The sequence below is a fragment of the Pimephales promelas genome, chromosome 7 (assembly GCF_988280905.1).
Source record: "Pimephales promelas chromosome 7, fPimPro1.hap1.1, whole genome shotgun sequence".
Taxonomy (NCBI): Eukaryota; Metazoa; Chordata; class Actinopteri; order Cypriniformes; family Leuciscidae; genus Pimephales; species Pimephales promelas.
Window position 1 is genome coordinate 34,306,054 of NC_142775.1, and position 25,833 is coordinate 34,331,886.

At 38.0% G+C, this 25,833-nt stretch overlaps 1 protein-coding gene across 6 annotated transcripts in view; it reads right to left on the reverse strand.

Moving 5' to 3' along the window:
• znf385b (zinc finger protein 385B) overlaps positions 1-25,833 on the reverse strand; it is a 139,097-nt gene that overhangs the window by 94,666 nt on the left and 18,598 nt on the right. For 2 of the 6 annotated variants that reach the window (XM_039683453.2, XM_039683451.2), the window contains exons 1-2: positions 15,380-15,533; positions 14,987-15,304 (exon numbers count right to left, since the gene is read on the reverse strand). In XM_039683453.2, the coding sequence (XP_039539387.2) occupies positions 14,987-15,304; positions 15,380-15,395 (334 nt within the window). In that variant the 5' untranslated portion in view covers positions 15,396-15,533. Of the gene's footprint in view, positions 1-12,750; positions 12,809-14,986; positions 15,305-15,379; positions 15,534-25,833 lie in introns of those variants that run through there. The other 4 variants (XM_039683454.2, XM_039683452.2, XM_089133375.1 and 1 more) reach the window with 3 other exon arrangements.

A 25,833-nucleotide genomic window follows, 5' to 3' on the forward strand; every position in this document is an offset into this window, starting at 1 on the left:
CACACTTCAAGTCCCAGAGTCTGATAGGGAAAACTTATTTATTTCTGTGACACTCGTTTGATCGTGCCATCAATAAACTAACCTTTTGAAAGAGATTCTGATTTTGCTCCAGTTTTGCGGCTTGAAATTTGATTGACCACTACAAATGCAACCTACAACTGGACATCCTTTAATCCAGAAGCAGGAGCCCTTAATAAAACCAGATGCAATCTTTTCTGCTTAAATCGAAGTGGGAAGAAAGTATTTTTTGTGGTAGTCGTGGCCCAAATCATCAGCTCTTATCCTTTCAAAAGCAGGTAGAGAATGCACAACTAAATATGTTTAACTTGATTTAACTAGCCATCTAAAATGTGATTCTCAAGACATGGAATCAAAAAAAAAAAATTTTAATTTAAATAATACTATTTAAATGATTTAATTTGTATTTAAATAAACTAAGAATAAAAAACAGATGTACACCAGAGGTTAATTCATTTGCAAAATATACAAAAGTATTCAAAATGTTTTGATTTCCCTGGGACTTTGAATTGGAATTGTTAAAGCCCAACTCGCTACAGGAACACAAATATAATATTGATAATATATATTATTATAATATGTAAATACAATATGTGCTAAATATACACCACAAGTCTCCAAACACCACTTTCTCAAAAAAGCAAAAAAAAAATCTGTGAACTGGATTACCAACAATCGGCTGGTTAACATGTTTAGTAACAACACCATTCTAGCTGTGAAAACCATCTTACTCCATTGAAAAGCATTAAAAAATAAATCAATGATACCCAACATAGAAAAAAATACATTTACCCTTATTAAGATTGGCTGTATTACAGCTGCCAGGATGATTTTGCGAAATTGGAAATGCCCCAAAACCCCAGACCTTAAAGACTGGGTTGATGGGATGATTGAAATTGCTTCATATGAGAGCATGTTGGGGAGACTGCATAATGAGGGAGAAATTAAAAAAACGTGGGACCATTTTTGGCAGCATATAAAAATGGTGTAAAGACGACTGCTCAATAACTGTTTAATTTTCATGTGGTTTTGTTTTGGTTGTATGCCACTGATGGGGACTAGTGGCGGAATGTGTAATTGTAAAGGTGATTACTGAATAATGTGATGTACAATGATGTTTTGACTGTTGAACAATAAAAAAAGTTGAATTACAAAAAGAAAACCATTAAAAAGTACAATAGTTGAGTAGTGTGATGAAATCAAATATTTTGCACGCAACATACAAATTTCATATATTTCATTATATTATAATAGATGTTTGACCCAGCGACATTCTTTTGTCCTAAATATGTGGAATAAAAGAATATAATAATAATAACAACAAAAAGGGTTTCAAACTGTGATTAGTCATATGGCATTGACAGCTCAGATGATTGTCTCAGAGATGGCAATGCTAACTGAAATCTTCCTCCAGGTATCATAAACCTCTTTTTGTGGACTACCTCCTCATCTGAAGTGAATTGTAGCTACTAATCTGCCTCAAATCCATGATTTGCTTCATATTGAACGAAACAAGCTGAATTCTCTCTCCTGTTTCACCTGATCCCAGCGTCCTCCTCTCCATGTCACACTCCATTGCCTCACACACACACACATACACATGCACAAGAGTGCGTCTACTGCCCCCGGATGCAGACATAGACATAGAAAACTCCTGCCCCCTCCCTCGTCTAGTCCCCACGCTGCCCTGCCGCTGACCTGAAGAATGGAGATGACTTATGGATGAATAAGCAAAAGTATCCACAACTCTGTCACGATGCTGTTAAATAAAGGGGCTTCAGATTAAATTAAACAAATTTGCCTTAAAAAATGAATTACTTCATTAGAAATGCTTTGAGCAGTGCTACAGTGCCTCAGTCTCGTGTCTTCTAATCTGTGTGACAATAGTCTTAAGATCAATGCACCTCCTCAGACACCACTTTATTTCCCCTCTCAGTGGACTCCCAGAATCTCTGGCACACACACATCTGTATGAGGAGGAGGGGAAGAGAGAAAAACTGTGTCAGCCGGCTAATTGCCTCGGGTCATTGATGCTCATACACTGTAATGGTGCAGACCACATATTTTTCACCATAAGACATAACTCATGAGAAAACACATCATTTTTCCGTATTTTTTCTTTCTTTAGACAAGCTGAGGCAGCAAAATAATGAAGAAAAACTATTTATTCATAAATGTAATGTAAAGTCCAGCAAACCACTTTTAGAACCCGCAACACGACGAAAAGAATCCAATTAAATTATATTAAACAAAAGCAAATAAAAACAACAATTGAAACAACTGTCAGGCTTCTGCTGATGACTGTACTAAACCAAATGACACTTTCATCTCATCAGTGTCCCTCAGAAAGGGCCTCGTCACAAATCAGAATGATTGGCGATCTGAAAGGACCCGGGACGCGCGCGACAGAGAATCAGATGGACGGGCCCTGCCATTGGAGGTGACAAAATGAATGGAGAAGTGGCCAGCACAACCTGACACTTGTGAGTAAACGGCCATGCTGGCTAAGATAAATGTGTGAGTATATGTCACCGGATGAGCCCCGTTACCCCACGGCTCAGAAAGCTTCGAGCAGCTGCCAAACGACATTCTAACACAGCATGTAACTGGATATTTCAGCCCTGTTACACGAGCCACCAGTAATGTCACGCTGAGCTATCACGGTTACATCTAGTCATCGTTTCCAAAGGCTAGCATCACCTGTTTGTGTGTGTTTGTGTGTTAATTACAGAACAGTGGCTCGGTGTTCCACTGATGACCACTGGCTGAATGAGATGGATGTGGAAATAATCTTTATTTAAGCCGCACAACTACTGAGAATTTGATGCAAAACATATTGAGTACATGAAGAGGCTCTGTTTCAAAACAAAGTGCACTGCATTGATGTATACTGTCTTCTAAGGTAGCATGCTTCATTAACTGAAATAAAAACGAAATCTGGGGATCGTACAAATAGCTAACGCATTTGTTTATTTGTTTATTTAAAAGGATCCCCATTGGCTGACGTCTAGACGACAGCTAGTCTTCCTAGGGTCCAAAAATATATCAAAAGGCAATAATTACAATCACAATTACTCACAAATATTTCATATATAAAATACACGTATAGACGCGTATACACGCATTCTCATCCTTTAGCGTCATATAGGTGACGCTATACACTCTTAGAAGAAAAGGTTCTCTATAGAACCTTAAAAGGTTCCCCTAAAATGCAATGCATGAATGATCACAAAATTCAAGATATGGGGTTTAAAAAATGTAATAAATCAATATCACACGAAGAGTGCCATTTCAGTTTTTATCCTTCAAAAATCAGCATGATTAAAGTGGGATATTAAATTACTACAACAGTTTAATAAACAATAATTTAATTACAACTGCAAAATGTTGCAGAAAAATATAATGTATGAATGAATATAGCCTATAAAGAGCCAAAAGGGTTCTTTCTTGACATTATCATCATTTTTTTTTTTTTGCATAAAAGGTCCTTTGCAGTTGAGTAAAGAACCCTATACTATATAGAACCCTTTTTTCTAAGTGTGTATGACAAAACGGCGAAATACTACGCACATGGCGCCTGTTATCGTTAATATAACATGTGCTGTGATGGGTAGGTTTAGGGTTCATATTCACGCTAAAGGATTTATGACGCCTTGGGTTCGCGTGTTATATTAACGATAAAGGGGTATTTCGCCGTTTTGTCATGTAGCGTCACCTATATGACGCTAAAGGATGAGAACGGGCTGAAATAGCGCTCCTCGGTTGAAGCACCAAGGGGACTCGATTTACAGTGTCACTTTGTGTTAGCATTTTGTTAAGCAAATTGGCTTTATGCACAGCTCCACTACTTCTTGAACTTCCTGTCCGCCATTATCGGACAAACTGATTAATCTATGTGTGTCTGACCTCAGTAGTCACATCAACAATAATCAGGCACACCTGAATTAATCAAGTTTGTCGAATAAAGGACACAAGGAGCTGGCTGAAGTTCAGGAAGTAGTGCAGCTGTGCATAAAGCCAATTATGTGGTATACTAATTAACACTAAAACACAATTTTAGAGTTTTTGAATCATGAATAAGGAAGTCTTCTTGGGGATATATTCGACAAAACATAAATTGATGTTACCATGCCAAAGTTTTAATTATCACCTGTGATATAATTTGCTGTTCAAATTTCCAATGATGTACACAAAGTATTCCATAGAGTATATTTCTGGCCTTATTCCGGAACTGCACATACTCCAGCTCAAGAGCTCCACGTAATCTAAATAATGAACTGCCTAACGACCCAACTCATAGACAAATCTGCCGGAGCATAAGAGGAAATTATTCATGCAATCATCCGGTGAAATGCCGAGGGTAAAGCCATTAGGCTTAAATCCATTGTTAATGAAATGTCACACCTCTGGTGTGGAGTCCCGCTGTGTTCCTCATTTACGTTCCTCTCCATCTTTTCTGTATCTGTGCTCAGGTCAGGCCAGCTCACTGGGCTTCAGTGCGACAGGAGTCAGACAGGAATCTTGACAGGGTCTGTCGTTTTATTTACAACGCAATAGAGCTGGTAAGTCCCGCCCATCTGTAAAACTTCAAGTGGACCTCTAGGTTGAAAAAGCGTCAATGCAAGTGAATGAGAGAAAATAATTATTTTCTAATCCCGTTTGAATTGTGCCATGAATGTAACATATGTTGTCTGTGAATTTTTTATATAATTTCTCATGTAACGAGTTTGACCGTATATAGACAAATCCGGCGAAACTACCGGAAGTAAGCAGGCGCCATTACTGAGCTGTTGCTGGGTAGCTTTGCGCCATTGCCCCCTATTGTTTTAGTTGCAACTTGCGTCCACTGGAATAAACAGCCCGTGATTTACGACTGTCACTAACGTTACAACGTTAGCCCTTGTATAATGTCGAGTGGGTAAACAGTTTCTGTTATAAATTGCTTCAATGGTGGCAGTAAAATTTCAATTTTGAAGAGAAAACATTGTGAATACCCCGGGTCGACTGCCCCTGTCTGGAGCCGTACGGTTTACAAAGATTTCCTGGGCGAGTACAAGACGCAGACATTCGCGTATAATAACAATTATTTAATGACAGAAGTAAAAAAAAAAATAATAAATATTAAATATGTGATATAGTGATCAGCAAAATCTCCTCTCTTGCTATTTTTTCTATTCAATTAACATGCTATGGTCATTAAATGGCTTTCCTGAGCTAAATATAAGGTTATGTGACATAATTGTTCTCCCGCTGTTATATTGACCTCTTTCCATGGTTTAAAAACACTAATTGGTCGATATTATGTATACTTTCTAGCTGTAACGTTACCTTACCCTTGCCCGTTGCAATGTGAAAATGAGATAAATAATGGACACAAATGAAAAACATGAATTTGTTTATTTGATTTCATTTATTTATTTATTGTTGCCAAATGGACAGATCTTTTTATAGTTTCCTCGTTAGCAAACGTTAGCCTAGCTAGCTTGCCAAGCTATTTTCATAAATAATCTGTAAGATCGTTTGTACCTTCATCTGTGACTGGAGGCCAAGGTCTAACATCATCAACCCAACAAGTCATTCTGCCTGTCTGTAGCTGTCATCGAGGGTGCGTTCGCGTTATCACCGAGGTTTGTTTACATGCCGGTGCATATGTCTATGCCGGTGTAACAGCTCAGTAATGGCGTCGCCACAAGATGGCAGCCTACACAGAACGCTCGTCGGATTCATCTATTGTATGATTCTTTGGCTAGCAGTTGTGGAATAGACATAACGAGAAAGACTACACGTCGCATATGTGACGTCGCCACATAACACATTTTCCCTCCACAAATCACGTTTTTCATCACGCTCAACTAGTTTGTCCTCGCCCTGAAAGAAGGCGGTGAAGTACACCAAAGACACAGGCATGTTTAGCGGGATCCGTGTGCTAGTGGGGGTGATGTATATCAAACACGTCGAAAGTAGTCCACAAAGTGCTCTCACACAAAGTCTAACCGTATGAAAATTATACCCGCTAAATTGTAGCATTCTTTACACGAAACATTATTTAAAAAATTCACAGACAACATATGTTACATTCATTGCAAAATTCAAACGGGATTAGAAAATAATTACTTTCTCTCATTCACTTGCATTGACGGTTTTTCAACCTAGAGGTCCAGTTGGGTTAGCGGAAGGGGCGGGACTTACCAGCTCTATAGAAACTCCATGAAAAATATATGATTCAATAAACATTCATCAACGCACACATCGGTTATGGTAAACGAAAGGTCGAGCATGCTTGCGAGAACCAATGAGGTTCATTCTCGTGTTACGTAGCACGCTTGAGCTTCTGCAAGAACCAATGAGGTTTGTTCTCACGCGTCAAGCAAATATGGTTGCACTTCTGTTTATGTGCTTGCCTATACGTGAAAAAAAGCCTTAATTCATATAAACCCATCGTGGACTGTCAATGGAGGGATAGAAATCTCTCAGAGTGCATATGAGGGTGAGTAATTGATGACAATTTTTCCATTTTTTGAGTTATAGTTATAGTAGAAAAGAGTTCTCTGTTTCTCTCGTCCAGTCTGTGAAACGGTGCTTGCTTTTAGATGTTTAGAGACTTTGTGGTCACACAAAGCAGCATCTCACTGCACAAGCATGTTTGAGCATAATGATGAGCATGAATCTGAATAACAAACAACAATGAAAATAATATCTTTTGTTTACCTCCAAACATAATGGGCCAATTTTTCTACTTCAAAGGGAGAGTAAAGGCTGTTTTCAAGAACAAGGCACAGCATATTCAAAGAAAATGAAGATAAGGTGCCTGCTGCATATAAACAGAAAGCAAAAAATTCATGCAGCACGCGCACACTCTCAACGACCCCACAGCAATAAATAACTTTTCATACTGTGAGTGTTACCCAAACAATTTCTCTTCAGGATATATTTTGAAGGTTAATCTAAAGGAGCTGGACGGGGCAGGCAAGTTCGTTCACGGACACACAGACCAATGTAAACCCACATGGAAAACAGGCTGAGGGGAAGGACAGGCCATCTGCTGGGAGGCATGCACTGGCCGTCCTAGACTCATCAAACGCCTGTTGGGTGGGTTGTCTCACCCTCTGTCTATGCGACAGAAACATGTTTGATGGAGTTTGAATAGCAAATCATCCATGCAGAGTTGCACTCACATGGAAAATTGGATCTGAACATTTGCATAATTTTTCTTGCTGAAACAAGAAAAAAAAAATGTTTTCGTTGTTTTGGGTTTTTTTTGCAACTTGAGGCATTTCTCACATGTATGACCTACTCTTCAACTGGAATATTATGTACGTGTGGTGAGCAGGACCGGCGGGAGGCCGGTGGTAGGCCTGTCATGATAGTCAATAAATCACCCGATAAAAAAAAATTGCTTTATCATTTTTCCGGACTCGATAATATCCATTTGCATGCTTGTTTGTTTTCCTCGTCTCTCAGAGCCTAACTTCCCAGGTTCCTCACACGCCTGCTGCTCTAAATAGTATAAATCTTTCAACAGGGACCATTAAAGTCTTATCCTGGCGATGGTCGTACCTCGCGAACATGTCATGACTCATCAACTGAGACTACATCACCATGAGGCGTCCGCATTTCACCAGACGGCAGACGACTCGCCAAATGATTTATGACATTTATCCATCAACATGCTGCATAATTCAAGCAGTTTCACTAATGAGTTTACTTACAACAGCAGAAAAACTTACATTTTTGTCTAAAATCTAATTTTTTAAAAACATTACCTTTTAAATGTGGCCAGTGAAACCAGTTTGACCAAACTGACCCGCCTGCATAAAAGACCTTACACTGACACTTTCATTGGAGGTAAACAAATACAGCGAGGCGATGCCTGTGAAGCTTATGTGCACATTGTGCAGTAGAGGTTGGTGTCAAATTGCATGCTGATTAATTATGAGGGCGGGAGTCAAAAAAAAGGCAAAATTTAAATACATTCTATGGAGCCTCAAAAGTACAGGATGTATGGAAGCGTGATCTGAACCAGGAAAGGTGGGATGATGTAAAACCATTCACACACAATGAATTTTACAGTTTGACTATGTATGTCAGCATCTTTCTGCTAGGCGTATGAATCATGAAACATTTAAGTTAAACTGACATAAAATGCAAACACATTTCAGCCTGACTGTTTGCATGAGTGATAATTTGTCTCATATTTGGCATGCCTAAACAAGCAACAGTTCTACTGTGTTAAAGGATAAAGCACTGGTGAACAGTTTGGGTCTTTTTATTATTTATTTTTGTATATACTTTTATTCAACAAGGATACATTAAATTGATTATAAGTGACAGTAAAGGCATTAAGGCCTGGTTTCACATACAGGGATTAGATTAAACCAGGATTAGATCTTAATTTAATTATAGTATACTTAAGTAGATTTTATAAGAATGCCTTAGAAAAAAAAACATTACTGATGTGCATCTTGAGACAAAACAATGGCACAGGCATGATAGCAGTGCAAGTTGCTTTCAGTCAAAACAGCTGCATTTTAGTCGGAGACTGTGAAATCGGGTGTAATATTGTAACAAAATATTTATATTTCAGATATTGTTATTTTGAACTTTTGTTCTTTATTAACTATTACAAATAATCCTAAAAAACACAAAAAAACATGGTTTCCACCAAAAATATTAACCAGCACAACGGTTTTCAACATACTGTATATTAAAATAGAAAACAACTATTTGAAATTGTAAATAGATTTCAAAATATTACCATGGTTACTATATTAATAAATATGATCAAATGTATGCAGCCTTGGTGAACTTTCAAAACATTCATGATCTAAAACTTTTAAACAGTTGCGTATATATGTAAAAATATTGCATTCAGAATGAAATACTGGAAGTTACCGTTTTATAAGTAAATGTTCGTCTACAAATACTGTACATTTTGCACTATTCTGTGTAATGAAAAAAAAAACTGAAAGAAAAAAGAAACCTGATGCATATTCAATTTATTTCATGCCAGTGGCACAGATAAAATTGAAAAAGTCCGACTGAAGGCAAAAATTGCGCCTTATAACAGCTTGTCACTAGGAGGGCAATCTGAAAGGGACATATTTGTACCATAATTACTCCTAAAAGGTTCATAAGTAGTACCTTAATGGTACACACTAATATGCACCTTTTAGGGGTAAATAAGGGATGAAGATGACAAGTAACCAGCGACAAGCTAGTACCCCTAAAGGAACAAATTGTGCACATTTTCTGACAGTGATTCACAATACCATCAAAAAAAGCCCCCAGATCTATGACACATATGATGGAAAAACACATTTGAACTGCACGCTGTGAATGTACCTTATGTTTGTTTTAATCTGAGGTAATTCTGACAGAATCGGAGTAGACAGGCATGAGCTATGATGATTCAAAGAACAGGAAGAGGGAATTTGTCTGGCTTATTCATGTCATTAGTCATCATGCTTTTTGGCCACTTTATCAGTAAGAGTGGAACAGAAAATGATGGTGAAAGGAAACAGAAATTAGAAATATGACTATGCAAGACTTTGACATTTTATATTATGTTTACAAACTTCATTACTCTTAGTTAAAAAATACAATCATCTTCACCTGCAATGAACTCTGCAGGCCATAATGATGAAAACGTTTTCAAGATGATGACACTGCCCCCTAGTGGTCACTAGTGCTCTGACCACAACAAGAGCATGATACATGGTCACACACATGCACAGACTACAGAAATGTACTCATTATATACGTTGGCAGAAATGCTTTCAATAATCCATCAAAATCGGCGCACAGATGTGAGGAGCGAGCTAAGCTCATTTCTTTAACAGATCTGATCGACTGTCAGTCAACAGGACACCGCGGTAAAGCGCAGCACATCCTCCCTGCTGTAATTACATATGTCCGGCTCAGACTACAGCAAATAATGAGCAGCCTGCTTAAAGATTCAGAGTCACTGACACCATTGTCCAACTCAAACGCGCTCAATCAATCACAAACACAGGCGCTCTTCTGACTTCATTTTACAAACACAAAATCTAGACAACAGATAAAGTGGGTTTAAGAGATTTATGCAGGATTCCTTCACATTTTCCATTTCAAAATTCCTCTGACTTATCGTTTTTATACCGTAAATGTGGTTTAGCGTTGCACGATCACCGAATCGCAAAGTACAGTTTGATTTAGATGACTGTTTGCTCCCTTATATGAAATTGCCACTCAAACACCAGCAATAGATTTAATGAGACTTGCTCATGGTAAAGACAAACAGTTTAGGGTAATCAAAATGTGCGCTTAAAATTCATTCAGTCTGATTCTACAATCACTAAACTTTTGCCATGAAAACAAACAGCTTGTATGATCAATCTATTTTTAGAAATTCCTCATTTTATTTCATTATATCATAAAAAGAAATAATTGAAACACATAAAGGTTCTTCGGCACAGTACTAGCTAACCTATTCTTTTAAATAGCAGTTGAGGCGTTTACAGATGACTGCTTTAAATACACCAGCCCCTGCAGCTCTTATTGCTGTTTATTGAAGCTCCATGGAACACTAGAGTTGCTCCCAGAGAGAGATGAAAACACGTGACATCCCTGCAGGAGACGCAGCTGTGTGGGGCAGATCAAACATCACCTCTGCTTTTCACACACCCATATATTTAAAAAGATAAATCGGAATAACTCACTATTACATTCACGCACAAATGGGCTAAAAGTACAGTATATAACACCAGCTACACATATTAGCTGACCAACGAAACTTGATGACACACTTACAAACACAGGCAAACTATGCACTTACATCAGGTTATACATGACAATCTCCTCATTTCCAGAGAAACTTGATGGCCGTATTCACACTGCTGATAAATATGCTAAAATCTCTTCTGAGTGCTTAATCTTGTTCTGTTCACACTGAGTTTGCTCATAACTTTGGCTATTTACAGGAGTGGAAATTGCATTTGATAATCAAATTCACTTCAGAAAAATTGACAAATGCATATTAAATGAACAGAATTAAACTGAACAGCTACTCGCTAATGCATTGATCTCACTCTCTTTTGGACATCATAGAAGTTTCAGAGCTGCGTGTCTTGACTCTCCACCATAGGTTCTCCCACCAGCTATAATAGCAACCCATGCATTATAGTTGACAGAGTCTTTAAAGCTTAAAAATCATAAACAAAACACATTGCAATATGTTAATTTACCAAAGGTTGAAAAAATATTAATATTAGGGTTTGAGGAGGAAAAAATATATATATTAAAATAGTATATATATATATATGAAGAGTTCAGATGCAAAAGCCTCTAAATGCCATTTGAAATTTTCTTCTTTAATGATGATTTTTATCAAACTTGTATTAAGTTCAGTAATTTCACTTAAATAACAATTAATAGGTAATTATCATAAGACATTTAAGTGAAATCACTGAACTTAAATATATACAAACTTGATAAAAATTATCATTCTAGAAGAAAATTTCAAATGGCACTTAGAGGCTTTTGCATCTGAACTCTTCATGTATATATATATATATATATATATATATATATACACTATTCTAATATCTTTTTTAAATGCAATTTATTCCTGTGATCAAAGCTACATTTTCAGCATTATTACTTCAGTCTTCAGTGTCACTTGATTCTTCAGAAATCATTTTAATATGCTGATTTTCTGCTAAACATATATTTTTTATTATCAATGTTGAAACAGTTGCTGCTTTAATATGTTTGTGGAAACTTCTTTGATGAATCAAAAGTTCATAAGAACAGCATTTATTTAAAATACAACATTATTAACATTTGATCAATTAACACACCTTTGCTAAAGATATTATATTTATAAAATATACATATTTTACCCCCAAACTTCTGTGTAGTGTACATATTAACAATCATGATAATATTACATTGTGGCTCAGAAATTATAATATCATGATAGAAAATACCATGTGGCGAGATCCCATCCATACCAGTCTCAAAAAACATTAAAAAAAAAAAAACATTCATGTTTCTAATTCATTTTAGATGATCAATTCATCAACCATCACAAACAGTATGATACTTTAAGGGATTTGAAAGAACTTTTCACTCCCCTAAGTTTTTACTGTCTATTGTGTACTTGGCCAAGAATTATGGCATACATCTCTTACGTTTAATAGTAGCGTCATGGTGGGGGGGGGGGGGGGATCCTATCTGTGATTCTTCATAAGCAAAAGCACACAGATTATTTTACCAGCATTCATAAAGTCATGAAATTCGCTATGACATAGTAGACCTTCTAATAGTGCAATAAGCTCTTCAAACTGAATCAAAAATTCCATTTTGCTTTGGCCGCCAGTTCAAAAGAGGCAAAAGTTTTCCCATGGAGTCCAACAAGTTCTGTCTAATGTCTGTAGCCTGTATGCTACTTTTCCACCAATCTAATGAAAGTTTGGTCACCACCGCTCTGACACTGCACTGGAAGCCACAGTCTCGCCTGCCAGTCCAGCACCAACTTCTCACAGATCCTCTGCCCATCTTGCATCAATGCAAACCAAAATGTTTCCCAGGTAACATGCAAAACAAGAGAGTGTTTGTTTAAATATGAAGAGTTCACCTGCATCTGGATCCTATTCATAACCTGAATGAGCCATTAATACAGGGTCTTTTTTTCAGTCTCAACAGTTCCACCCACCAACCAGACTGTGAACACACTGATAAACTGTCACTTACTGGTCAAGTGCAGTTGCTGCCATTCGCACCAGTTACACATGCCAGCACCACCACAGGCCTGTTAAAGACACACATTATCCTTGAAAGTCCATGTGAAAAGCATACTTTAGCAAAATTTAATTGCCATTATTTGTCAGACACTCCCAAGAGGTTACAAAAATGATGCACAAGCCTCCGTACTGCTCCGGGACAATCCCCAATGAGTGCAAGAATTATTTAAAATGTTCTCTAGCTGAGTGTTTTTGTGTGCATGTGTTTGTGTTATGATATATTGTGTATAATTTACAGGTATTTTTGTATATAAAATATTTTTCAATATAATGTTTATATAGGTAACACCCAAAATTGTTCAGATTTAGAATGTATTTAAGTTCAGTTAAAAGTATTTGCACAACTGTTTGACAAATAGGCAAATTTTTTTTTTATGAGCAAAATCAACAAAGTGGTGTAAGTGGTCTCTGTAATGTCTAAAGTTCAGGACATAAAAGTGGAAGGTTGCCGGTTCAAGCCCCACAAAAGACGACCGTGACAACTGTGTGACCCTGAGAAAAACACTGAACCTGAGGTTTCTAAGTGTGCTTCTTGCTTTACTAAATGGTGGCTTGGATTTGGAAATAAATAGAAATTATAGTTCACTCAGAAATTAAAGGTGCTATATGTATTTTTTAGCGGCCTCTATTGGTGATGTTTCAAATTGCAACCAATTTTTACAAGAGCGCTGGTGCTCTTGCGCATGGTCGAACACAAGAGCGAGCACTCATGGTACACGGCCACACTGAGACTTTCAACACACTGGAGAAAGCATCACACAACATGCTCTAAACTCATGTAAACTCCCACTGCAACGTTACAATAATAGGCTACTTTTATCAGTTTGACGTTGAACTAATGCTCCATGCTCATACGATGATAACGCTACATTTGTGGTGTTATCTAGCATAAGGCATTTCAGTAACTATTCGTGTCTCTTTCACAATCAGCAATATCAGGTGAATGTATAATATGAGAAAACAGTTAGTGAACTAGACTGAGCAATTTCAGTGTAACAGTAAGATCATAGGAAGTAACATTACAGTATTGAATGTGTCTGGTAAGCAGGGTGTGGCCAAGAGCCATGAGGATCTCCTCTGTGAGGATCAAGATCAGTGTGGTGTGCAGGTGACACTCATTAGTACTCACACCTCCGGCCCCACTCCGTTCCCACAGCTCTTGGCCCCGCCCTGCTTACCACACAAGTTTTCAGAAGTCATTCAATACTTTTGTGTGATCAACTGACCAAAAACTAGTCATTATTCATTGAAAAACATGTAAACATTTGAGTCAGTTCATTCGAAATCGAGATTCAAATCAGTTTGATTCAATCGTTAGCATCATTAGCCAACTATGGTAAAAAGTTCCGTCGTTATCAACATAGTTTAATGATTCTGTGCTTCTAGAAGCAAACAGCATCACAAATTACAGCATATTTACAAGCATAGTTTCTTGTTAGTATGACTTTTGAGCAAAATAATTTAAACATTATTTACAGCAATAATATGACTTTAATTTAATGTCAAAGTAATTTACGTGCAGAAGCTTTTAACCCAGCAGCTCTGTGACACCATAATCAACAATTCTATATTGTTAAACCAACATGATGGCACGTGCGACAAAGTTATTGCGGGAAACATTCGTGACTTGCTAGTTGATTTATCCAATGCAATGCACCGTACTATGATAGTTACTGTATGCCAACGAGTTATGCTATTTTATGGGAAACACACACCAGATTGCTCCGTGAACTGGATCAGCTGATTCAATTAAAAGATCCGACTCAAAATTGGTTGTTCATTTTCAGTGAATAATGACTTATTTCCAGACTTCTGAAGTCATATGTCTGACACAGAGGAACCATAAGAGTCAGTCAATATGTCATTATAGACTGTTTTGTGGTACTTTTATGAAATCTTTTTGTAAATGTTGAGCTTGACAGACCCAAAATTGGCTTATTTTGTGTTTGACAAAGTCATACAGGTTTGGAAATTACATGAAGAGGAGTAAATGGCGACATAATATTCATTTTTGGGTAAACTATACGGCTTTAACAAAAAAAACCCACCTCTTTAAAAGAGAAATGCCACAAGAAATGACAAGCTAGGGCCTCTGAGTCAAATGCTAACTCAGGGCGCATTACCATCAGAGCTGTTTACGCCTGCATGGAGGCAAGCATCGGAGGATTCACTCCCCTGGGTCTTACCTTGACTGCCACTGCTGCTGAGAGAGTGTTGAGGAGTGGAAGCCGAGCTGACGCTTGCCGTGGGCAGCTCTCCTTTATTCAATTGTTTGACCCTCTTGAGGTGAGATTTGCCATTGTAGTGGACCTGGGCCTGCGTGGCGGAGTGCAGCTGGATGTTGCAGACTTCGCAAAGCGAGAAGAGCAGCTTCTTCTTCTCCTGATGTAGATGCATGTCCGCGTTGATAATATGAGGCTCCTTTACCTCCATGCGGCCTGCGATGGCGAAGCACAGCTGTCCATTTTCTATGAGCTGGGTGGGGCTCAAGGGGGTCTTCATACCTGCGGGAGAGCAAAAGGATGAGTGTTAGAAGCATGGGAAGTGTTTAATCCAAACCAGGACTGGCGATGACTCACCTTCTGAATTCAACATCACACCACACAGAGCTTTTTGAACACCAGGTGAGGAGAGTTTACATCCTAAAACCACCAAGGTAGAGAAGCGGGAACGTGTGTGTGTGTGTGGATGTCTGGAGCGCTTGTGTGGGCTACATGGGTGGCTGAATGTTCTCTTCTCGCTGAGCTCTGACTCCTCCCCTTGGTATTCTCAAGCCAAGCTTCCCCACTTGTGGAGCGGGCACAGAGCTGCGTACGGACCCATCTGTTGCCTTTACGAAGACACCCGACTCGCATACCTCATGCCCACGGGTCTTACACAACCAACATGGATGGGAGGAAGCAAGTCGGCCTAGGGGGGCATGATCAGCTAGGAGGGGATTTGTATGTCAGCGGAAGAAGACGCCAAAACCCCTATTGTGTGTCTGGTGGTCTGCAAGAGTGAATAAATTACATAAAGCCTCCCCATGAGCCACGACCTCTTGAGCTCTACAATTAAATGGCTGGTGTAATGGATAGCTTCAAAAAAGGGAATGATGAGTTCTGGGAAACGGTGATCTTTTTAATCCGAAAATTGCAAAAACTTAATTTCTGGTCAGTCTGCACTAAAGCCACGGCTGCAGGGTTGATAGAGGATAAAGGAGCATAAAGACACCATTTGAGTCAACTGCTGCACTTTCGAGAGCCTGCTGAGGATTAAACATCCATCGCTGTGCTCATGTACAGGTGTTTACATGTGAGAGAATAGACGTGTGATTTTCCTGAAGTAAAAAAAAAAAAGATTTCCCTTTTCATTTGAGGGTGAAATGACCCAGACACGTATGTAGTTTAAAGGCTGCACACGTCGAGCATGTTTCGGTCCCTGTCTAGTAATCCTCCTGACACTGTCTGAGTAATCTCTGTGGGCCAGCTGCACACTATAATCCCTGCAGATAAACTTCCTCTAACTTCCCCTGCCTCTCGGGCCATTCAGCTCTCCTCCATTCCTTAACACTTTCTCAGGAATCTATTGTATTCAGAGAAAGAAAAACTGTAAGTGGAAATCCCTGATGTTAATCACTTTCTTTCAATGTTGTGAATCTATTTCTCTAACTCCTAGCTATTACTTAAGCTTGAGCTTTGCTCTAGTTTGCGGTGGAAATGAGGCCAGTGAGATGAAAAAAAAAACGAAGCTGCAGTGATTTTGGTGACCTGTATACGCAGGCAGGATTTCCAGATATGTGGTGCGGTCCGCGCCCTGGGGTTTGGAGGAAGTAAACCGACTGTGATGCTCAGTTCGTGGCTGTTCACATCACATCTGTTGGTTTTAGCGATCGACTAATCAACCAGCCAGGGTCCTCTACGTTTCCTCAGTGGCATCTCCAACACTCCTGTGTCACATCAATGTGCAAACACATTGAGTGCCAGCTTACATAATAGAGCTGCACGATTCTGGATAAATTAAGAATCACGATTTTTTGGTTTTCGTTTGAAATAGAGATCACGATTCTGAACAGACTAGTAAACTATATAACCTAATTTACAAGAGGTTTTAACAAAATTTATATTTAAATTTTTAATCGGTTTGAATGCATGTTTCAATGATTTACTCACGAATACTTGATGTGTTTTTTTTATTCCTGGATGAAAATAGCATTTTTGAATCAAATGATTCAATAAACAAACGATATCACCGATACAATTTTTACTTTCAAAAGGTGTTTTATACTATTTTGTTCACAACCAAACACATAAGTGTTTATATCCGAGCTATACACTTTTAAGCCAGTTCTTCTGTGATAATCTGAATTGTTTTAAGACAAAAATAATGAATCAAATGCTGGTTTTCATTCTGGTAGAATCTCAGTCACATTTGTCACTCTGGAAATAGAAGTTAAACCATTGCATTATTTGTGAGACACAGTATATTATTACATTAAATGTGCTCTGAAGTTATACTACATATTATGGCAAATATAATCAGTCATCATCCCATTACTGTACATGCAAACTAATGTTTTTTTTTTTGTTGTTGTTGTTGTTTGCATAGTACACACTGAAAAAATTGTATGTTAGTATTTCAAACATAAGAAATAAAAATTTTGATGTTTACATAATCCTAATAGTAAGCTTTATAGCTTCATAGCTTTAAAATCTTAAAAGATAACTTTCTTTTATTTGTTAAAATTGCATACTCCAGGGAATGGCCTTCTGTACAGGAATGTTTTTGTAAAACTGCTTGCCTTTAGTTATAAAAAAGATTTTATAAAAAGCTTTATCACAAACCTGTACAAACTAACAATATAGTGATGTGAGTCTCTTTTTTGAATCACATGACCTAAATGAAACAGCCGATGCATTTCAAATCAAACAGACGATGTAATCAAGACAACATATAGTTTAGACCTAGAAATTTAAAAGAATGAATTACTAAACTCTTCTGTACACGTCATTGTTATAACAGGAAGGCCATAAATGTGTTAATCTTGAAGCAGATCACAGATCAAAGTAGGCCAAGAACTATAAAACGTTATTATCGTGACTGATCAGTGGAACGCAGTGACTTTATGAAAATGTCCTTTTGAAATTTACGAAGCAGTTCTACTGTGTGACAACAAGTGCAAACATTTCTCAGACATTTTCTGAAGGTCTTTCTGGAAAATGGATATCGATACTATAAAGCAAAAATAAAGAGCGCTTTGACCCTGATACTTCACGTGTAGTGTAGCAATTTCCAGAAAACATCCATTACAGCACTCCAGTACAGAGAAATATAGACTGAAGTGGACCATTTAAAAAAGAGGTCAAAAGGTCAAACATTGGATTGTTCGATGATAAAGGTTACCTTTGCACGAAATTGTGAAGAGTGAAGTTTCACTTCATAGGAGAGCAAACGCAAATGTTAAGATATAACGCAACGAGAGGTTTAAAATAGCGTGGGAACCTTCAATGCAAATGCACTACTGTATATTAGCATGCAGAATGTGGAAGCTGAGTGTAATGCTGGCAGATCTTTGACTAATTTATCTGTTCATTTCATTGCAAATGCTTAGTAGTTAACGGATCTTGAACATTTATATCGTCAATTCATTCCTAACACATCCGCATGCTATTAATCTGTCTTTATTTCTCACTCTCTCTCTCCCTTCAACTCATAATCTACCTCTTAAAGGTCAGGTGATAACTGCATTAAAACAAACATGACATGATAAGTGTCATGCTGTGGTCATCTGTAGTCAGCTGTACGCCTGAGGGAAAAGGTGAGACTGTCGGCTGAGGAAACCCTTATATTCATGTTCAAGTGAAACACACTCGAACACACACACACACACAACCCCCAACTTTTTTTCTTCTCCAGCTTTAAGATGGAGAGCCGTGCGCTCAGGCATGCCATGTGCAATCAATGGTGAGATTCTGAGGTCAGACAACAGGAAGTTAATCAGGTGACCACAGGTCATTCCAGTCAAGTAGGCAGTAATGCAGGGAGACAAAAAAAGAAAGAAAAATCTAAAGGAAAAAGAAAGAGAGGAAGAGAAAGGAAGATTATATATGAAATATATATATATATATATATATATATGAAGAGTTCAGATGCAAAAGCCTCTAAATGCCATTTGAAATTTTCTTCTTTAATGATGATTTTTACCAAGCTTGTATATTTAAGTTCAGTAATTTTACTTAAATGGCGATGATAATTACCTATTAATTGTTATTTAAGTGAAATTACTGAACTTAAATATACAAGTTTGATAAAAATCATCATTAAAGAAGAAAATTTCAAATGGCATTTAGAGGCTTTTGCATCTGAACTCTTCATATATATATATATATATATATATATGAGGAAGATTATATATGAAATATATAATCTATCTATCTATCTATCGATCGATCTATCTATCTATCTATCTTTTAAATTCTGCATTTCTGCAAACCATTTGAAGGAACTGATAATATCTCTACATTAAGATAAAGTTTGATATAAATATTATATAATTAATAATAATATTTAACATTATGTATTTATATAAACACATATTACACACACATACATTTTATGTATTTATTCCAATTCAGAGCAGTATATATCTGCAGTATCTATGAAGAGTAGCTAGAGTCCATTCATTAACTGAAGGCACTTCACAGTGTGACACGATACGACAGAATTGGTGCTCCCAGTCTAGACAGCTTCGCTGATTATAATGGGAACAATCTAGTTTTTTGCAATGCACTGCACTAACTGAATGAATGTGCACAGGAAAAACTCATCTAAAAAAAAAAAAAAAAAAAAAAAAAAAAAAAAGAGTACAAATCAGAGTGAAGTGTGAAAAAAACAGAAAAGTGAGAAAATATATCTGCTCTGTTGAGAGATGCTAATATCCAATAGAGGCAAGTCTGTGGTTCAACAGTGAACCAGGAATCAGCACAAAACACATGTCTCGAGTATAATGGTTTGTGGCCCTTGGCAAAGAGCTTGTATGGGTGACCTCTGTGTGGGCAGGTGCTGATGAATACACTGCAGGCCATATTTAAGAGCCACAGAAGGTAAATGTTAATGCTTTGGCACTCTTAGCTTCTATAACAGTTTGGGCTTAATTACCAGCTTTACCCAGATATTGAGTTCTATGCCAGGTTGTTGTGGGAGTTGAACAAAAATAGCAACATTAACTAAAAACCACTGTGCATTTAGAGACAGAGAGAGAGAGAGAGATGATAGAAAATAGAGACGGAAGGAGAAAAATAGAGATGAATATGAAATTACACCTATCTCTATGGGAGCATCTAGTTCAGTAGTCATGGCCCTGATCAGGGAGTTGGTCATTTTAAGGGATTTCATATAGTCTCAAAATGCACTAGAACGTCCGTTAGCCAATCAATTATTTGTCTGTGGAACCTTAAAAAGTAATGCCACAACTTCTAGAAAAAAAAAACAACAATCCTATACAATAGTAATATGCTTTAATCAGCGATTACTTCTATTTATACACACCACTAATGGCAAAATCCGAAAATATTCCGAAAATATACAATTTAGAACATTCCGAATATATTCAAGACCTAGAAACTACAGAAAAATTGAGATTTGATTTTAACAGATATTTTGCATAATTATAAATGGTTTAATGAATAAAAAACGATTCTTAAATTAATAAAAATGTAATTGATATAGCTGGGTCAATGACGTGACGCTTGCTTTTTCTGTCCGACTGAACTTTTTACCAATTAATAAACATTAAAATTAATAAAATTATATATTGTATGTCTACCACCTCCCTTATACATATGCCCACTCTTATTTCTTTAAAAATAATTGGTTTATTGGCATTTTCTGCCACCTGATGTGTGAAAACATCATGTGGGGCGACCGTCCGGCCTTGACTTCTGTTTGGCACTGCCATTATAGATAAAAATGTATTTAACATCATTTGCAATAAATGAAAGGACACATGAGTATATCTTTCTTAAACAGTTCAATTAATTACTGATACCTCTTAAAATATAACTTATGTAAAGGAAATCTATTAATTATAAGAAAAATTACGGTCGCCCCAAATGACTTTTTTAAGGTCATTGCCCTATTCATTTGAGTTTAAAAGCACTAAAATATCTTTGTTTGAAGTTTTCACACACATGCAAGTGTAGACTACACTCCACATGTTTAGAAAAAAGACAAATATATTATTATTTCAAGTATTTTAAAAATGGGCCTCTCAAAGGCCTTATACGTCATTGACCCAGCTACATAATGCAGATTATATTTCCAATATTATTTATTGCTTAATCATTAAAGTTGAAAAAGATCTGCATATCCATTATTGAACATAACATTTGTCTTTAAATCCCACAGACACAACTACAACGAAACCTGTTCACATTGAGCCAGGTTAGGACACGGTATAAATGATAGAAAGCACATCAGAAAAGTGAGGAATTACTTCAAAGCTCTCTTTGGGATCGTAAAGACGGAGAGATGCTCGTGTCACACCCGGTCAGCCGTGCCTATTTCAAACTTATGGCCCATTACAAAACCCACAGCTAGAATCTCACAGATGGAAAGGTCGCTAACGTGTTTCTGCAGGCCAATTCCGCGCTAATGCCTTTCACTGGAAGCTCTTAGCAGAAACACAGAAAAAAGAAAACGAATGTGAAAGTTTTCCACTCCGTGTGCGTCTGTCACACGCAGGGAGGGCTTGGCACGCACATGCGCAACATCTGGACAGGAAGAGCTCTGTTAATGGACGGTCGGCAGCTTACAGCAGTGTCAGGTGAGAACTGGAGAGTCTCAATCGCTAAGCTGTTCACAGATGTCCTCAATGTGCCTTTGACCGGAGCATGTGGATATTATATTTACACCAATCCACTATAGCAGTTTTATGCAACTGAACTGAAAACACTTGCGCTGATAAGACTGTGGGCTGAGCAGACATATGTCGGACATATGTGTCTGACCTTGTGGCATGATTCAATGTTGATTCCCTTTAAAGCTGACAGAACAGACATGCAGGCGGTGGAGCATCGGATTGGTTGTGTTGATAGGGGTCTTTGACAATGCTGGAGTCTGTGGAAATACAAGAGGAAAATCTGCCTACCAAGGGGTCTGATATCACTGCACCTGCTCCGCCGTTGCGTTCCCGATGAGTGACCTCTCAGATTCAGCACTGCACACAGACAAACTAACTATGAGGATGGGAACATTTCCAGCTACATTATCCATCTCAGCTTCACTGAAAGAACTCAATAAAGCAGAACATTCATAATTAACCTCTATATGGATGTTTCTACCCAAAACTTGTTGTAATGAGAGGCCTTTTTATTTTAGTACTTTCAATTTTTGAACTTGGTATGGGTACTTTCAACTTCCCTAATTCCCTAAAAACAGACAACAAGACAAACTAGCCAAGAGAAAATAAAATAGGTTATCGCATGGACACACTCTCTCAGACAGACTATAAATAACGGCAATGAGACATGACTGTATTTACCACTCAGTCATTACCAAAAAGATCCATGAAGAAAAAAGGCTGATAAAAGGCAGAGGAGGGAGAGTGACAAGGGAATTGAAGAAAAGATGTAAAAATGGAGTGAGGAGATTGAGATGAAAAAGATGGCAAGTGAGATGGAGATCAGAAGAGGGATATATTGAGAATAAGAAACAGAATTAGAGAAAGAGAGAATCACTTATGAAAGGGTACAGGCCCATATATGTCTGCACATCTATTTCCAGGTCTACAATATCATTCAAAGGTTTGGGGTTGGTAAGATTTCATTTTTATTCATATTTAAATAAATAAATAAATAGTTGTATTAGCAAAGATGCATTAAATAGATGACCCATTCTCATCCTAGAGGCGTCATATAGTTACGCTTTTGACAATGTGTATACTTCCAACGCACATGGCACCCTTTAGCATCAATATAACACGCTTTGGTTATGGGTAGGTTTAGGTCTGGGGTAGGGTTAGGGTTAGACCACTAGGAGGCGCCTTCTGGCCCATATACATCTGCATCTCATATTGACGCTAAAGGGTGCCATGTGTGTTGGATGTATACGCATTGTCAAACGCGTCAGTACATGACGCCTTGACGCCTATATGACGCCTCTTTAGCATCAAACATTAGAACATTACAATGGTTTCAAAATGATCAATGACACTACGGTCTGTTTTCAGCTTTGTCATCACATGAATTAATTAAATTTTAATATATTACAATAGAAAACTGTTATTTTAAATTGTAATCATTTTTTTTTTTACAATATTATTACATTTTACTGCATCTATCATCAAATAAATGCAGTCTTGGATATGGATGGGAACTGTAATGAAATTTAATCTGATTCTGATTCCAGTTACCTATTCACGATTTAGTGAGTCGGCTGAATGAATGATTCAATGACTCACTCAAAAAGACAGTAACTGGTTTCATTCCAGAAAGACTGTTTTTAAATGAATCAGTTGAAAGAATGATTCGATGAATCACTCATAATCATGCGACTAGGCGTAACAAATGTAACCTGGGAAAGAGATACTGTTAACTTAACTAACATTATTAACTTTAAATCATTTTGGTCGCAGTATTCCTTCAAATAAAAGAAGAAAAGAAATTGGTTTTCGATTCCCAACTCTTTGATTGAATGTGAGGTGAGCGGCTGAAGCACACAGCAGGCCTTTGGGCACCATGCTGCCAACTAGGAAACACAGCTCATGCGCCGCTTATAAAAAAAAAAAAAAACATTACACACACACCATTTCCATGTAATCTCACCCTCTCACAGCAGACTTACTGTGTAAAGACTTTATCTTGGTCCAAAGTATGTATTTTTATGTCTCTGTCATACTGAAACTCAGGGACTAGCTTGATGGTAAAGCGGAGTAATCATGTTTCCCCACATTTTGTGACTAAGTACGCATTGGGCCGTCTGAAAATGTGTCTGGTGCGTTTGACCAATTTAGACGTGGTTCTCTGGCTCTAGCTGGCATGTCTGAAAAAACAACTTTTGTGGCTGATTCATGCAATAAAATGTAAGGAGACAGAGCAAATAAGAGCAAAGGACAGCTTTGGACACATACTGACATTTGTCATGCACATGTTTCACCGTCTGAAAGGAATGCTCTTAAATAGTCCAGACTTCAATAAACCTTTCTCTTGGTTCAGCTGGCACATCTAAGGAAAACAACAACATTTGTGGGTGCTTTCTCAGAGGGCAATCTGAATGGGAAGGTGTGACATTTTTGACATTTGACACAGAGCATGGTTAGACTCAACACTATAAGACTGTATGCATGCAGGACGTTCAAGGGGAAAGTACACATGAAATTCATGAGAAAACTGGAAATTTGAATGATTTCTAAGACCTTGATTTCAGGGCGAAATTCAGACTCACGTTCAAGTTTATTTGTAGAGCGCTTTTCACGATATATATTGGTTCAAAGAAACTTTACAGAAAACGTTTGTTTCAGTGTTAGAATTTAGAAAATATTCTGTAATCAGTAAAGTTTTTTATTAAAGAGATACTCCACCGGGTTTTCATATTAAACTATGTTATTCCCTTAACTAAGACGAGCTGATGCATACCTCTATCGCTCTGTATTGCCGCAAAACTACACTCACCGGCCACTTTATTAGGTACCCCATGCTAGTAACGGGTTGGACCCCCTTTTGCCTTCAGAACTGCCTCAATTCTTCGTGGCATAGATTCAACAAGGTGCTGGAAGCATTCCTCAGGGAGTTTGGTCCATATTGACATGATGGCATCACACAGTTGCCGCAGATTTGTCGGCTGCACATCCATGATGCGACTCTCCCGTTCCACCACATCCCAAAGATGCTCTATTGGATTGAGATCTGGTGACTGTGGAGGCCATTTGAGTACAGCGAACTCATTGTCATGTTCAAAAAACCAGTCTGAGATGATTCCAGCTTTATGACATGGCGCATTATCCTGCTGAAAGTAGCCATCAGAAGTTGGGTACATTGTGGTCATAAAGGGATGGACATGGTCAGCAACAATACTCAGGTAGGCTGTGGCGTTGCAACGATGCTCAATTGGTACCAAGGGGCCCAAAGAGTGCCAAGAAAATATTCCCCACACCATGACACCACCACCACCAGCCTGAACCGTTGATACAAGGCAGGATGGATCCATGCTTTCATGTTGTAGACGCCAAATTCTGACCCTACCATCCGAATGTCGCAGCAGAAATCGAGACTCATCAGACCAGGCAACGTTTTTCCAATCTTCTATTGTCCAATTTCGATGAGCTTGTGCAAATTGTAGCCTCAGTTTCCTGTTCTTAGCTGAAAGGAGTGGCACCCGGTGTGGTCTTCTGCTGCTGTAGCCCATCTGCCTCAAAGTTCGACGTACTGTGCGTTCAGAGATGCTCTTCTGCCCACCTTGGTTGTAACGGGTGGTTATTTGAGTCACTGTTGCCCTTCTATCAGCTTGAACCAGTCTGGCCATTCTCCTCTGACCTCTGGCATCAACAAGGCATTTCCGCCCACAGAACTGCCGCTCACTGGATGTTTTTTCTTTTTCGGACCATTCTCTGTAAACCCTAGAGATGGTTGTGCGTGAAAATCCCAGTAGATTAGCAGTTTCTGAAATACTCAGACCAGCCCTTCTGGCACCAACAATCATGCCACGTTCAAAGTCACTCAAATCACCTTTCTTCCCCATACTGATGCTCGGTTTGAACTGCAGGAGATTGTCTTGACCATGTCTACATGCCTAAATGCACTGAGTTGCAGCCATGTGATTGGCTGCTTAGAAATTAAGTGTTAACGAGCAGTTGGACAGGTGTACCTAATAAAGTGGCCGGTGAGTGTATGTTAGCACTTAGCTTAGCCCGGTCCATTAAATATGGGGCTAAGCTATTTAAATTAAACACAGTTACTCGATTAGTGTAACTCGACCTAGGCTGGTGACACAAAATAAAACGTTGTGTTTTTCTAAGCGTTTAAAATTGATGACTATATTGTATGGCGGAATACCATAA